This window comes from Diadema setosum, chromosome 11, assembly GCF_964275005.1.
Source record: "Diadema setosum chromosome 11, eeDiaSeto1, whole genome shotgun sequence".
NCBI lineage: Eukaryota > Metazoa > Echinodermata > Echinoidea > Diadematoida > Diadematidae > Diadema > Diadema setosum.
The window spans coordinates 21,771,902-21,788,632 of record NC_092695.1 but is presented as its reverse complement, the minus strand read 5'-3'; the positions used below and the strand labels follow the sequence as shown (position 1 = coordinate 21,788,632).

General features: G+C 38.3%; 1 protein-coding gene across 1 annotated transcript in view; it reads right to left on the bottom strand.

The window, feature by feature from the left end:
* Positions 1 to 16,731, bottom strand: part of LOC140235076 (carbonic anhydrase-related protein 10-like) — a 92,676-nt gene that overhangs the window by 12,445 nt on the left and 63,500 nt on the right. The window contains exons 3-4 of the mRNA XM_072315112.1: positions 12,393 to 12,532; positions 8,611 to 8,799 (exon numbers count right to left, since the gene is read on the bottom strand). Coding sequence (XP_072171213.1) covers positions 8,611 to 8,799; positions 12,393 to 12,532 — 329 coding nt within the window. The remainder of the gene's footprint in view (positions 1 to 8,610; positions 8,800 to 12,392; positions 12,533 to 16,731) is intronic.

Genomic DNA, 16,731 nt, shown 5'->3' with positions numbered 1-16,731 from the left:
CTGTCAGGTGGGTGTACTGCCAGGCACTATTCATACGGTTTAACACGAAAAATTATGACATCACACATGTTTATCTCAGCAGTGGCGGATCTTTGCTAAGCGAAAATGTTATGTGCACAGAAAAACGCCATCATGTGTCCAGACCAAAAAAAAAAAAAGTATGTTCCTCCTAAGCACTCCGTCTCATGCTCGACCTCAAACACTTGCATTTTATAATCATAGTGATGTATACAACAGCCGTATCTGTCCATGAGTCATACAGCTCATGAGTCCGACACCAGGCAAATAAGGCTCCCGAGTCCGACACTAGGGAAAAAAGGCCCGCGAGACCGCGGGACTGCGCACGCCCCGTGATGAAATGAGTGACAGACTCTTTGGTCGTGTTTGCCTACACTGTAAAAACATGGGTGTTAGATTTAACACCACGGGTGTTAAATCTAACACCGATCAAACTTCAATAAAGGACCACACCGACAGGTGTTAAAAATGCACTGTGATGGTGTTCACCTGACACTTCGTGGTGTTAATTTGACACTGTACCAGGTGTTATTTTGACACTGTACTGGTGTTAATTAAAAAATGACACCACATGGTGTTGATTTGATACTTGTTGGTGTTAATATCAATGGTTTAACACCCGTCCAGCTTCAATAAGGGACCACACCAGCTGGTGTTACTTTGGTGTAAAATTATTTTCAAATTTTTTCAAAAATCTAGTATTTCAACGTAAAATTCTTGATCGTCTTGTTTAAATTAAAAATCAACAAGAAGTGCAGTTACTAAGAAACTCTTCAAAAAACAGTTTAAAATTTGGAAATGACACCCGGGGGTGTTAATTTAACACCATAAATGAGCACCAAAAATTTAACACCAGCTCGGTGTTCACTATATCACCGGACTTTTTGCAGTGTAGTGTCGGACTCGTGACGTGTACCCGCTATAACATGGTTCTTCTGAGACTCTTTTCATGTCTTTGTGTATACACCGTACTATTCTAACTCAGAGTAACACATTGTTGTCACTGAATCGATAACTAGCCTTGTGATCAAATCTGTACTTTCTTCAAGTGAAAGGGAGAGAAAGACTCAGTCGTGAACTGATGCATGCTAAAGAGTGTATAATTATATGCCTTTTGGAAGCATATATAGCAAGAGTTCATCTACCAAGAGACAAATAGAGGAAGATATAAGTAGATGAATAGATAGAGAGAGGGAGAGAGAGAGAGAGAGAGAGAAGGAGGGAGAGAAAGTTTCTCCCCTCATCTTATCATATTCTCACACTTCGTGACGGGAAAAGATTGTTGAGATATAATATACGAAGATGATCAATTATTTACATTTGGAAACTTTGGGGGTTTGGAATCGCTATTACGAGACGGCGCGGGCAATTTAGGCGGCACACGAAAATAAAATCACACATAGAGAAAAAGGCTTGTGTTTGACATCGGGCGCTTAATTCCCGTTATTTGTCACCGAGTTTGATTTAAAAGCACATCTATTATTCACCAGATACGAGACGAAGACGATTTCTACTCTGTTTTCTCATCACCTCCCTGTCCCCGCTCTGCTACAAAGCCCCCCTCTCCCACTCCAAAAAGGAGAAGAGCCTATATCCAAAGTGCTATTAACGCATTCCCCGTTGGTGTTGTTTCAATTCGTCAAGGATCGGATCCATTTTCTCAGCTCGGGCCGTGATGAAGGAAGAGAAAGATTTGCCAGAACAACAAAGGGAACGACATGTCTTTCTCCCTCTCCGCTTTTCTCTCTTTTTTCTATTTTTTTTTTTTCGTTCTGCCTTTTTCATCTCTTTCCTCCCTTGTCAGGGACGTCGCTCTGGTATCGCCAACGCGCGATCGATACCAAAGCCAAGGTATCCAGAACAGCGCGCGCGAAAGTTTCGGCGCTCATTTTGGTTTGCAAAGAGCAAGTGGACAGATGTCATATCACTTGGCTGGCTGCGAATTGCAAAATACAGTCTCTAGCAATAGGTGAAGAAAAAGTTCAAACAATTCATATTCATTCAAAGCACGTACTGGTTGCTAAATCAACCATTTTGAACAAGTACTGTTATCCTAATCGACCAGCATAATGTGTATTGCACTTATTGTTCCGTGTGACCCAGACGAGTACAGGTGGTACAATGCACTAATGAAACAAAGCTGAATTTACATGAGTTATGTTTGAACGCCGTTTATGCCACACCCAAAATGCTATCAAAATTGAACATAATATAACAATTTACACGTAACTAAAAATGGATGTGAAATATAATTCATCATATGTTGTAGTCATCGACGATGTGCGATATAGACACAGTGTTCATGTATAAAACATTTCTACATGACTCACTGCATTGCTGAAAAAAAAAACCACACCTACCCGTCTACAATTGATATCAAATATAGTGCAATTAGCAATTTATGAATCACGAATTAATGATTAGGCCGACGCGACGCCGTAAAATGGTTCCACAATATAAAGGCGTGCTTACAAAGAGATACAATTGTAATGAATGAACACCACAGACCGGTTCATTAATTCAACTTTTGATTAACTCAAAACGGATCACGCGCAATATGTCTCCAATGCCACGAATAAAACGACCGGTAAGCGGCTTCTGGCGGTTCGCTTGTGTTTGAAAGCGGGGTGTGATACAGAATTTGATACCACAATATATGCTGCAGATTACATAATCCTCATTTTTCCCCTCAGATTGTTCCGTTTGCCTTTGCACTTTCAAAGTAACGTAATTTATGTAATATCCTACATTTCTCATTAATTTGATGTACAGCGGGATGTTGACTGGAAAGTCGAATTGGGATTAATTTAGAAAGTGATTAAAATACTGTAAATATCAGTTGTTGGGAATTTACGGGTTTTTTTTTTCCACGACTCAAATGAAAGGAAACACAGATATATTTCACTGCACAGATAAGCAACTCTCTCGCTAACAGAAGGTAAAGAAATGGGAAATAGAATACTACCGAAGGAGCTTTACTTGACTTTAACGAAACGAGTAACATTTTTTTTTTTTTTTGATAGAGTGACAGTAAACCATGACTCGATACGGCTGTCGTAATTTTTGTAATGGGTTGGATATTTCCGCATGTTGTACTCAGTGTAACTGTTTTTCTATCCTTTTTATTTTAGTTTGTAAAGGTATTATTTACACCTCATATCCTAGTCAACGATGGCTACACTACCCTACAGCTTTTTCCTCTTGTACTAATAGCTTAGGCTTGGTGTTTGTTTCCCCCTGTTATTCCAAGCCGTCTAGCTACTCTTGTCATTAGCAACACGATTCCTCATCGATGAGGTAAGTTGACTCGTACACCGATAGGCGAGCGGTGGTCACGACGAAATGTACGCAGAAAGTCCTAATTTGGCGACGACTGAGGTATTAATTCCCTCATTACCATCGGGAGCTGTAAGTGTGTAATGTTAGCGGCATCTCAGGGCGGAGGGTATGAAAGAGTTAAATTAAAGCCGCACACGATGTCAACGCCCGAGTATCTTCCACCTACTATAGCTCGTCGTAAACCGAATCATTCGCTACATTTCCCCCGCTCCATTTTGTCGCACTTTTTTTGGCTGTTCCGAATGAAAGGCGGAAATCATTTGCCACGTTTGGCTCTTAAGCTTGTCAACAGTTGGCAATCACGTGCCTTTTTACACGCCAAACAGAACTCCAGAAATATGTTGGTCGTTAAAACAACGCACTCCAAACCTTCACTGAGGTTGGGTGTGGTGGATTGATGATGATGATAAAGGAAAAAGAAATGAAGTCAAACGCTGAAGTAAAACACTTTATTGATTTGAAAAAAAAAATACAGAAAACAGATAGGTTAGAAAGAGCAACAACAACATCCTTAAATGTCTTTCTGCTGATTGCAGACGCACTTAACGACAGTCGTGTGGACATTTCAGATTCCAGTGATCATTTTAGCGCCATTGCCTTCTTACAATCACATTGAATTATAGAGAATACCGAAGTGATGATATCACAATAGCTTGGGCTGGAACCAGGTGCGAGCATGGTTAGTAACAATATGTTTACAGATATTTGGGCCAGGTGAGGTTTAGAACCAGTTTCCATGGCGATGAATGGATATGACAGCACACTTTGGCGCTGTATTTGCCACCAAAGGAATGCAAGCAATGTCTACATTACATTCCTTTTCTTACTGAATAAAGAATTATTTGCAGTTCTATCAATAGGCGTTTTCACATCAGCCCGATAAAAATCCAAGCTCGAGATATTTTTCGCGATCGCAAATTAGCGCGCTATTTCATTTCCTATTCACATCAGCCCGAACATTATCAAATAGCGCGCTAGTTCAATTCAATCATATTTATTTCCAATCAACGAAAATCAAAACATAGTGCAAAGTATACATGTCATGAAATGATATTGTTCAAACATTTGCAAAAGACTCTTGTAGTATACAAGATAAGTTATATAACAACAACAATAATTAGGAGGAACAATGCATATAAAATACTTCATGGGCATGCGGAAAATAAATTCGATTATGGAAAATAGTGATCCACTAAAAAGCAAAGCTTGTGGGACGTGGATCGCTAGATGATTAATGAGTAAACAATATATTATTCAAGATTCTTTATAACTATTGTATCTAATATAGATTATTAATTATCCTGCTATTTCATTAATTATCCTGCTATTTCGAAAATTTCCCGAGTTGGACTCGAGAAATTTTCTCGATCAATTAGGTTAGCGCGCTAATTTGTATTCACATTATCAATTAGCGCGCTATTTCGTGATCGGGTTAATTTCCCAAGTCAGAAAATAGCGCGCTTTTTCGAAACATCGGGCTGATGTAAAAACGCCTAATATTCTCAGACACAATTACTCGAGGGAATCATTTCTTTTGTCTCCCATTCTCCCATCACATCGTCTTGTTTTCGCGCTTTCTATGGAAAGGGACAAAACAAAATAAGACAAAGCAACAACAAAAAATTGACTGAGACACGAGATGTTTTGAGATTGTGTATAATGAATCTAGCCAGAAACGGGCTAGTGCTCGTCGGTGACCATAAGCCGTAAATCAGGAGGATCTTAATTTTTGAATTCTAGCACGAATTGTTTACGGGGGTGGATAGTAATGACGGGGGAGGAGACCCTTCCGAGAACCACGTTAATGAGGAGGTAGGGCCCCCCGTGTCGCGAAGCCCTCGAAAAACGATCAAACGTCACGTGCCTCGAGTGTTTTGTTCCCCATAAAATATCACAATGCATTGCCATTCCAGCCGAGAGACTAGAGGGGGAGTGATTAGGGGGGACGTCCCTTTTGGGTTGCAGAGAGTTCGGCGCTTGGAACGAATCAATTTGTTTTCCTTATTTTCCTTCCTGTTTTTATTTCTTGGAATACATTCTTCTTCATTCTCCTCCTCCTCCTCCTCTTCTATACTTCTTCTTCTTCTTCTTCTTCTTCTTCTTCTTCTTCTTCTTCTTCTTCTTCTACTACTTCTTCTTCTATTCATTTTAATCTTTGTTGTTTTAATGTCAAACCTTGGAATATGAATAAAAGCACACCCGTCTTGGGATCTCAAGAAACTATGTTCACCACCATTATAAAAATGTCAAATAATACAAACGATACGTAATATCAACACCCACGAAATCTTCTTTAGCATAAATCGAGATCAGAAATGATGGAACTAGTGTTCCATTTCAAATATTCACATTCTTCACCACAAAACTTCAACTATAGCAGCAGCAGCAACAATAACAACAACAAAGAAAATTTAACCGTGATTGATAATTTAAGGGCGGGGTTGTCATTAGCTTCTTAAAAAACTCATAGCAACTTTTACGTATTTGAACACATTTCCTTTGTGAAAATTTTTTTTTCTCTCTCTCTTTACAAGTGCAGTCATAGATAGACGTCAAATGGTGATAATGGTTAGTACATATTTTGGTTTGTTTGTCATTATTCTCGAACCAACGAAAAAGAAAGAAGATGCAGAAATGCCTCTAGCCTCTATACGATGTCCTAGTGATGAACCGTTGAAGATGCAGTCCCAGTGGACAAGCTTCTGTCTCGCACAGAAATATCCCCAACTAAGCTTAAGCTAAAGCAGAGGAGGTATGATACCTCCTCGGCTAAACTAGATCGCTGCCGCATCTCCGCAGCTATATACTATAAGGCTTTTCTTACACAGTCAATGACACCGCATAAGCTCGGAGGAGTAGATGTCTTGTTGAACGAAGGTGGCAGAAAAGGAGAGTAAGAAGAAGAAGAAGAAGGGTGGGGGGGGGGGGGCTAAAAGCTGATTCCGTGATGATGCTGAGAGGGATAGAGATAGGTGGATGAGAGAGAGATCCTCCAATTTTGACAAAGCGTCTGCCGAGGATTTGATTTGAACTGGAGTCAAATCCAATGAGTTGCTCTGCCCGTCTTAGCCGAGACTTCATCATTGCTCTTCTCAGCCACGAGAGAGCCGCCGTAATCAGTATGAGGCGTCGATAGCTATCCGCGCTCTTGTCGCCATTCCAATGCAAAGCCACACGACAAGTGTAAAATGAAGAAACTTTCCCTTCCTATCCATGTTTTTTTTTTTTCGTTCAGTCTTAATCGACCCACTTAGACGCTTGCGTATCAAAAATCATGTACGGTTTGTTTCGACAAAATAATGAGCATTCCCCGCAAAACCCGTAAAATGCGCAAGCGCAACTCACTGTTACGACTTTAGCACAGTGCTCGTAACAGTTTGAATCTCCGTTGTACATTCGTGGCACTGTTGCGCACATACGCAGAGATGCTGTATATCCAGCCTCCGGCATTTGATATTCATAGGGCATCGCAGCCTATGTCGTTATCGACGCCTGAACTTTGTGGTTACACATTGTTTCGTTTGGGCTCGTCGTTTTCTCTATTTTTTTTTCTTAGCCCTTCCTTCGAAGGCGCCAACAAAATCAGGGCCCAGAGAAAGGGTTATCAAAAAACAGGATAGCAAAAATGTTGTCTGGATTAGACGTGCGTCATAGCGGATTAAACCATGGATGAAAGCGTGATATGCTTTGCACGTTTTTGTTTTTGTTTTTTTAATCTCTCTCTCTCTCTCTCAACTGCAAAACGTCACAAATAAGGCATAAGTATGGGCTTTGATACGCGATATTCAACATTCCTTGAAGGAAGATTATGCTCACAAAATATTATGATTACACTATTCCTGGCCTAATCCTTTTTTTTTTTTTGATAATTGCAATACGTTACAATCATGATGTCTTTTAAACACTGGAAATGCATAACGAAATGAGGCAAGCAAAATCACCACAAAACAGGCTCAAATATTAGGTGACTATAGCTTAGAATTACAATAAACAAATCGTAACTTCAAGTATTGTGTAATAATGACTCAATCACTAATCAAGGAAAAAAAAGAAAAATGATGCAAATCGACTGCAAGTCGTCTACATGCCTATAAATACAAATTGTATTTGTATTCGAGACATGATTAGCTGTTATGATGAAAAGTCTGACAGGAATACATCATTCTAGAAAACGTAGAACTTAAAATTCATGGATATTTCACCAAATATCTTCATCACTAACGTCTATTTGTGTGTGTGTGTGTGTCATGCAGGTTGTGTTTGTAACATTTTAAGCTACAATTCGAAATGCACAGAAATAAATGTTGATATGAACATTGTAACATTTAAGCGATTATTGTTAAATAATTAGACTGAATAAGACTCAATGGTGTCTATTTTATGAACAATTCAAAGATTTTGTCATGTATGATGTTTGTATAATTAATGATTATTTTGATTTGTATATCGATTTTTAATTTGAATGAGAAGATAATATTGAATATCATTATTGTTATTACAAGACGATATTACCCCCTTTCCTCCCACTTTTTTTTCTATATTTTTTTTTCTTCTTCTTCTTTTTCTTCTTCTTCTTCTGGTCCCCATGGAAGACCAGTGACTCTATAACAGTGTCGCTGAATATGGGTTTTCCAGCCGTTTTCCACTATCTCATCTATCACTTTGTCTTTGTTATTATTGTTTCGGTTCGCTGTTTGTAAACTCATACTCGTACCGTTTAATGATATTAATTTTCTCTTGTTTGTATAGTTTGTATAACATTGCATTTCTGTAAACTCTGTATATTTGTAAAGATATTTCATTTGTATGCTTTTTATGACGGGAAATAAAACCAAACCAATATGAAATGCAAAAGGACTTCGCTAGCGATCACAGTCTCTCTCTTTTTTTTTTTCTGGAAGATATTTGCGCACAGTAATCCCAATTGCATTGTTTGAATATACACTGTTAGGTTCTTAAAGTGTTTGAATTATTAATTTACTTACGTGATACGATTGAAAGATTTGCCCCTAAAAAAACAAAAACAAAAACAAAAACAATAGTTTTGCCGGAGGATGACGCATAAAGTACTCTCTATGTATTCTAGGCACGTTTGTATGCGGTATATAACACATATTTTAAGTTACAAACAGAAGAATTACGCGTGCCCAATTACAGCAACGCCGTGGCGTGATGTTGCAAATAATTGATGGACCACAAATTGCCCGCTACAACAACTGCATGCAATGAATGCATAATTAACACCGTTCTCACCTCTCCCGGAAACGCCCTCCCTCCGACGGTGTGTTCCGATCCAACGCTGTCTTGTTCGCCAAAGTGCAGGCGGATCTCGGTCAGCCGGTAGCGATAGCTCAGCGGGCCGCGCGATATGTACGTCCCATTCATCAGGGGGTCCGGGAAGAACGAAATCCCGCGGCCTGTGTTGTTCACTATTCCATTTATCTATATTAAAAAAGAGAATCAAGGTAACAGGGAGAAAAGAGGAGAAAATAGTGTGAATCAAAAGTCGTGGTAGTTTCATCATTTATTCTGCATTTCAAATTACCTAAGGCAAGGATTTAAAAAAAAAAGCAAGGAAAAGACTGCCAGCAACTACCATGCAATGTCACAAATTTACTGTATAACAGAGGTAAGTATCACTGCAGGGCTACCATTACAGAAAATTGCGACTCTAAAGGCGGGACACACTTTTTTTTCTTTTTGACTTTTATCGAATCGTTGTGTTAGAATGAGACATATTTCTGAAAATAGCTGTTAATAGTTTAGAGGTGATTAGTAGGAAAATTCTGATATAAATGATTTATATAACATATATTAGCATTTAAGCACTTATTATATAAGTATGAGAATAAAGTAGTTCTTACGGGAAATGACATTCTATTTGAATTCACATTATAGAAAAAAAAAGAGATCATGGAGTTTAATAGTACTACAGGCATTGCATTTAACATAGGCCTACTTGAAAATATACTATGGGCAGAGTAATTTCCCTTTAGCTCAAACTTTGTAACTCTTTTCCACTCAAACTGCAACATACTATTATATCAAGGATTCTTTCTCAGCATCAAAAGAGATATATGCATCTACGAATGTTGTGTGATTTCTGTCACTTAGTACAGTTCATCCATAGAGAAGTTTGTTTTTGTCCGCCATGCGTACTGACACGATGCCGTCCAAATAGAAATAAACCGTCTTCTCTCGTTGCAGGGGTGTCCATCAACAGGAGCCCGCCATTCCTGTGTGTGTGTAAATCCACTCATTAATAAGGTAATTGGATACACTCCATACAATCCCCGCTATCGGCTGCTCCACCCCTAAGGCCGGGTTGAGTGATGCTTTATAACTCCACAGTCAAGGGAGAAGCGAAATGGTGGAGCGGTCCAGGGAGCTAAAGTGTGTGTTCACACCGCGTATTGGAAAAGTCAGCTTAATGCTCGTATGTAGGCACCTGTTATTTGTTTATAAAGGAGTTCTGATGTCATAAATAATTTGATGTAATACCTGTGCCAAAATACCTGTGCCAATTGTCTTTCATTTTAGTTAACTATTATAACATCCCTATAGAAGATATCAAATGATATCAAATGCAGGGTGCAAATCGAATTTTAGCCTGTATCTGTTAACTACTCAATGCAAAGAATGTGAGGTAGATTTCGTATAATTCTCCAACAAAAATTGCCATATCCTCCAGAAAGTTGCCACTTTACCTTAACAGATAATCCACGTGGTGTTTTCGATAGAAAAGTGATTCAAATACATAGTCACGCACATAAACAATTGCGGTTATTGTTACATTTTGCCCTATTATTGTAACTTCACAGCATGGTAAAGTACATGATAATGTCAAGATATGTTCATTTTTTAAGGGAGTATTTTAGTTAATCCCGTAATCCCGTCGCCATTTCAAACATCCTTACTGTTTTGGTTTATCCCATATCCGCTCCATTTTAAGAGGAATGGAAAATTCCCTAAAGTGTCACTTCTGGCCACAGATGTTCCCTGTCTGGTCATTGACCTTACTGGGAATAATTATGTACAATACATAATCTCCCTGGAGTTGCTAGTGGCACTTTCAAAATGTCACATTTCTACTTTTGAAAATAACAACAAAAAAGAAAAACAAATGCTTTAAATGAAAGAAAATGTCATATTTTCTTGTGGCTAAGCCAGTCTGATCTCATCTTGCTAAAAGTGAACACAATGATACGGAGAGACGTCTAAGCAGACATCTCAGCAGATCTTTGGCATATCATCTCGCACGGCCGGATTATAGGAGGCGACGATTTCTCAGTTTGATTTCATTTCATTACGCGCTAACCCGATTAAACAGAGCAAGGCAGGAGTGTATACAACAGATAGAAAGAAGACGAAGGAGATAGATAGATAGATAGACAGATAGATAGATGGAGAGAGAGAGAGACAGACAGAGAGAGAGAGGGAGAGAGAGAGAGAGAGAGGGAGAGAGGAGATGATGGCACAAACTTGGAGGACGAAGTCCGAATTACAACATAATCCTCAGTTTGCGAAACAGCTTGTTTTCATTTTTACAACGGCCGATGAGTTACAGCTCGACCGAGAAGATCTCTGTCACATATGTCTTAAGTTTCAATGCAACTTCTTACCACTATAGAAACGGTAAAATGCTTTGAAAGATTTAACATTGTAATTATTATTGTGTAAGCTACTTCATACTGTAAAATCAACAACGCGCGAGGATCTCTGTTGCCATAAATGTCGCAGTTAAGTAAAACACATTTTTCTAATGTTTTCGAGCGTAATCATTCATGTACCTGCTCCAGTTGATACGTATAGGCCTACTTTTAGCTAAGACAAGAATAAGATAAAGACAGAGACTAATAGAGATTAATTAAAGAGGAATTCCAGATGATTTTCATAATTTCACATCATGTAGTACATAAATCAGCAGCACCATGTATAGATTTGTGGAATTTATTGTGGTTCTTAAGCAGAGAAACAATACTTTGAAAAACCTTAAACGAATTACGCTGAACGAGGATGATGACATAGGAGGCTCACATATTTCAAAAATGTAGCAGTGTAATTCCATTACAATACCGCTTGCTTGCAAGTTCACCTGTGTATAATCTATGCATGCCTCCTTCTTTTGTGCTGCTTCCTTGAGCCCCAACTCATGCATTCTTATGGTGACTTTGCCATGTCATCATCCTTGTTCATTGCAATTTGTTATAAATTTCGAAAATATTCTTATTCTTCATCCCGATTATAATAAATTCTGAAACTCTGTCCTCAGTATAACTAATTTATAGTTGTTCAAATGTAAAAATCTGAAAATCATCCGGAGGTCTCCTTTAAAATATTATGTTGTAGTTCGGGGGGGGGGGGGTGCAGGGGCACACGCACACCTACATCACTCCACTTCCCCGCTGCTTGTCCGTTTATAACTGTTAGGATTGATGCATTCAAGTAATTTCTTACTTAATGTTTTATTGATGATTTTGAATCGTCAGTTTCGTTATAGTAGGAACATCTTTATTATGTGGCAGGGAGTGACACACATGAGGGCTTACAATCACGTCTCCGGGTATAACAGAGCAAAGAATGATACTTTTGTAAGCCCATGCATGGTCAATGTGTGTTGATACATTGTACGGCTACTGCAATTTTCTACAAATAGTCAAATAAATAATGATGATAAAGATAATAATGATAATGTTAGTGATAATGATAATAATGCTAATAATAATACTGATGATGATGATGATGATGATAATAATAATAATAATAACAATATTAACAATGGGGAATAGCAATAACAGTATAGTAATAATAGTAATAATGATTTGAGTGTACGGACACTCAAATCACTTTGCTGATTTTCACATGATGAAACATTCAAATCACTAACTCGGAAAAGGAATATTAGACCGAATGTAATATATAGTAAAATACATATAGTATTTGTCGAGCAACTCGTAGTGTTGGCAATAGTGTCGGAAAATCCGCGGAGACCATTAATGACGGATTCGCATACATAACAGCAGTAGGATACTCACAGTCAACGGGGAGTCGATCTCCAGCTGCGGAAGATTAGGATCGTAAAGTAGAGAATCATCTCGGAGATCAATCGGGGATTGCCTTTTCCCTATTGAACAGAGCGCCCACGCGTCCCATAAATCCCCCCAGTACAATGGACCTGTCCAAATCAATGACAGAAAAAAAGAAGAAGAACAAAATCCAAGATAATAGATTCATCAACAATGGGATCATGGGCATCTCAAAATATAGAACAAACAAACAAACAAACAAACAAACAAACAAACAAACTTATGAATTTTTGATAGTAAGTATGTGTTGATAACACCATACTCCGCATTATAATAAGCACGCGGGATACAGCTGTCATAATGTATACACGATCATGAAGACGGGGAAGCTGAACACAGATTAATAATTTAATCTCCTCTTTGCTCACTATCCATTAATCCATCCTTCTCTTTGTGTTTCTACAAAATACAAACATACAAGTACTATATGCATGATATATATATATATATAAATATATATGTAGCGAAAACTTTGAGCAAAGAAAAACCCATTTTCTTTGCTCAAAGTTTTCGCTATTTATTATTACATTTGTTTCTGGTCAGTTTTTCCTTCCTTGTTTCAAAATATAAATATAAATATATATATGTATATATATATATATATATATATATATATATATATATATTATTATTATTATTATTATTATTATTAATATTATTATTATCATTATTATTAGTAGTAGTAGTAGTAGTATTATCATTATTGCATATATTATGTATATGTACTATATGTATAAATATAATATAATGTTAAGTAGTTCGTAGTCCACGTGTTGGTACAATGATATAAACAACAGAACAGAACTGAGGAAATCTATCATGCTGTCAGTATATCAACAGTTTATTTGTCTTCTTTAAAAAAAAATGTTGGTAATGACAGCATTATACATTTCTTCAGTTATTTTTTATACTGATTATATACATACACATAATCATATACATTCACACATAATGTAGAGAGAGAGAGAGAGAGAGAGAGAGAGAGAGAGAAAGAGATAGAGATGTGAGCGTGGGAGTGTTTTTGTGGTTCAAAGTAAAGCTAGTGTGCTATTTTTTTTTTAAGAAAACATCCAAAAGCCTTTTGCTCTGTAGACATGATAGATGTTAGTGTCTTCAACAAGTGGTATGGAAGCTCATCTGGCCTTGCACGCGCCTTAATTTGGGCTGTGCATTCTCTTTTTTCTTTCTGTTCATCTCTATTTCACTGGGTTCTGTGGGAGATAACGATCGAAAAATCCAAAAAGTCCCCATGGCAGTAAGATGGTTTTCGAAACCGAACACTGAAAAACAACGAGTATCGATGTTTACGATGTTTTTATCATATGTTTTTTGTTGGAATGTAAATAAAGAACACAAAGAAATCGAGCAAAATAATGAAAGTACGATTACTTTGCTTTCAAGTGATTAACCTTTTTTAGAATTCATCTGGTTAAAAGTAAATAATAGCATTCATTTCCTTACATCATTCACATATTATTTTCGTTCTTTCTTGCCCGACCTCAAGTGATCAGTATGAGGTGCTCGACGTATTGCTAGTCAAAATTTGAACGTCGATATTGGCATGCACACGACGTAAAGAAAGATGAAAATGTCAATTTTAGCATGCACACAATGTCGAGGAATAGATGAAATGAGTCAGGGCTGTATGCGAAGGCCAGCGATTCGGTCATTCATGGCATACTTCCTTTCATCCGATCCAATCTTGCTCTCATTCCTTCACACGTCCATTCATTCATCCACCTACGTTGTCTCTATAATATAATGTATACGGCTTAATCAGTCAGGCTCACAAAATGATGACGAGAACCGTATAATATATAACGGAGCCTGCTCCCCGCTAATGGCGAAAACACAGGCTGAACAAACACTGGGCTACCTCTGCGGCAGGGCCACCGCGGGGGGGCTTGTCGCATGCGGAAATCGTGCGTGCGCGCCTGTTTTCACTCTACATATATCGCTTTCGCGTTGGCAAGGTGTATATGGCGCCACTGCATGAGTATAGCTCTTTTTCGGAACGCGGGAAGTCCAAAGGTGGAATACGAGCCTAATTCCATCTGTCGTATCATCATCTGCTCAGTCTTTCACATTGTCCTGTGTCGTGTATGCTTCATTCATCAGTACATCGTGTCTAAGAAAAAAAAAAAGAAGAACCGCTACTCCTAAAATTTGGTTACACTGAATTTCTCGTAGCTTAGTGGTCTCTAAAATAATGTCAAGTTTTTTTAGATTCTCATTGTATGACTCCTTTTTCTTTTTCTACACTTAGGTTTCTGCAATGATCTCCTGGTTACAATCGTTATCATGGTTACGAAAACACTATCTGCTATACAATAATGACCTCTCTTCAGCCAATACAAGCCACACTGGTTTCTCTCTCTTTCCAAAGGGTCTGAATCATGTCCACTTTTCGTTGGGAGACGTTTTGTATTCTCCTAGTTCCGCTCATTTATATCGAGTCTGCTCACTGATCAACTCGTCATCGGCTCAACTGTCTACGTAAGGGTGGCAAAAGCGCTCACTGATCATGACAGACATCTGATAGACTTACAGGACAGGAGTTTCCACGAGAAAAAGGTTACGACATTTACTGTTCTTCGGACTCCTCTGCGCTTGGCTGGCACTATTTGGCGGGAAAATGCTGGCAAGTTCTCAACGTACACAGATTCAATTATGAAGAGTCTCGGCTAGCCCGATGTTTACTTTCAAAATATTTTTGATTGTCATGCCAATCATGCAACTCAGCGAGTAACGACGGTGGTGAAATATTGGCCATGACCGATGTGTGTGCGCGGGGAACGAGGCATGATATACTAGTTAGCTTCTAACGATGCGAGTGCGTATCCCGACGGTGGGGTATTGACGCGTGTATGGACTGGATGGTTCGGAAACCTCGTCGAGGGATCTATGTCACTCCTTTTTTGCCGCTTAAAGATCAGATTGGCATGAAATTGCATTTGAGACGGAAAGTTCGGTGTTCTCAAGAGTACAGAGCGTCAATGCCTTCTGTGTGTATTGGTATATACGTGAGAATAAGAGGGAACGGTATGTGTGTTTAGACGTACGCGCGCGTTGGTCAGATTCCTGCAGTAGCCGATCGACGATTTTTCCCGTGTCAATATTTAGTATTCGATGCCTTTATGGCTGATATAATACACTCAACAAAATTTTGTTAAAAAAAAACCGCTAAACATTCAACGACTGTGATGTTCTTCATGTTTTGCTTGTTTTTGCATATCATGTATTCATAATGTGAGCCCCTAACTAAAGGTCGTATTTACAGACAATGATAATGATGGAAATGTATTGTATCTGAATTTCCAGCTATATACTCAAAGTAATATCCAAACATTCAGTTTACGGAGTGTTGTCAGTTCCCTTATTGGGATAGGCCCCATAAGTGAACTTGGCAACGGCGGGAATGAGAACCCCGTTCGCCCCATTGAAAGCCTTAGTACTCTTATATTTAAATAAAATGACAGCTATATACAAAACCAGCACCGACGCGAAAGAGAGAGAGAGGGGGGGGGGGGGGGGCAGCGGGGGAGGAAGCGAGCAAGGGAGAAAAGAAGTTATAGGTAGTGAAAGTCATCAGGACGCTATCCGGGAAGGATGGTTTCCGGAGTTATCGCGCTTCTGGCAGGAGATGGACATTCCCAGCTAATGTTCAAGACTTAAGCAGAACACATCACGGGCTTAGCTGCATCTAACAGCTGGCTACATTGGTTGGTATTCTTGGTTTTCGTGGAAAGACCAGTGCTCATCTCAGTAAAACGGTGTAATTACGACGCAAACTTTAAGTAATAATTAATAGTGCTTGGTACAATCATTACTAGATATTGAATGCAGTTAACATTGCATCATCTTTAATACACAATTTCCACATTGAGTTCTCTTATGACATGAGCCAAAAGATCATTTAAAAACTTTATGCAATCATTATTACTCAGTTTATGCGTCCCTATACATTGTTATTTAAGGTGTAGGTGCCATTCATCTACTTATCACCATAGTTTTTTCTTTATTCCCATTAAAATTAATGTATTTCCATTGCAGAAGCTGGGAGTATTTTACCTTTAAATTGCATTTTCTAACTTGTAAGTCACTATAACCTATTGTTGAATTTCAAACTCCCGTTCCACATCTATATTTACTTTTCACATTACTACATGACATATACTGAACATAATATTTAAATTTGCATAATATACAACTTAAGGGTAATTAGAGTACTAACAGTAAAAGGAGTCGAATACTCGTTTCATATAACGTTCAATATAAACATGCGGAG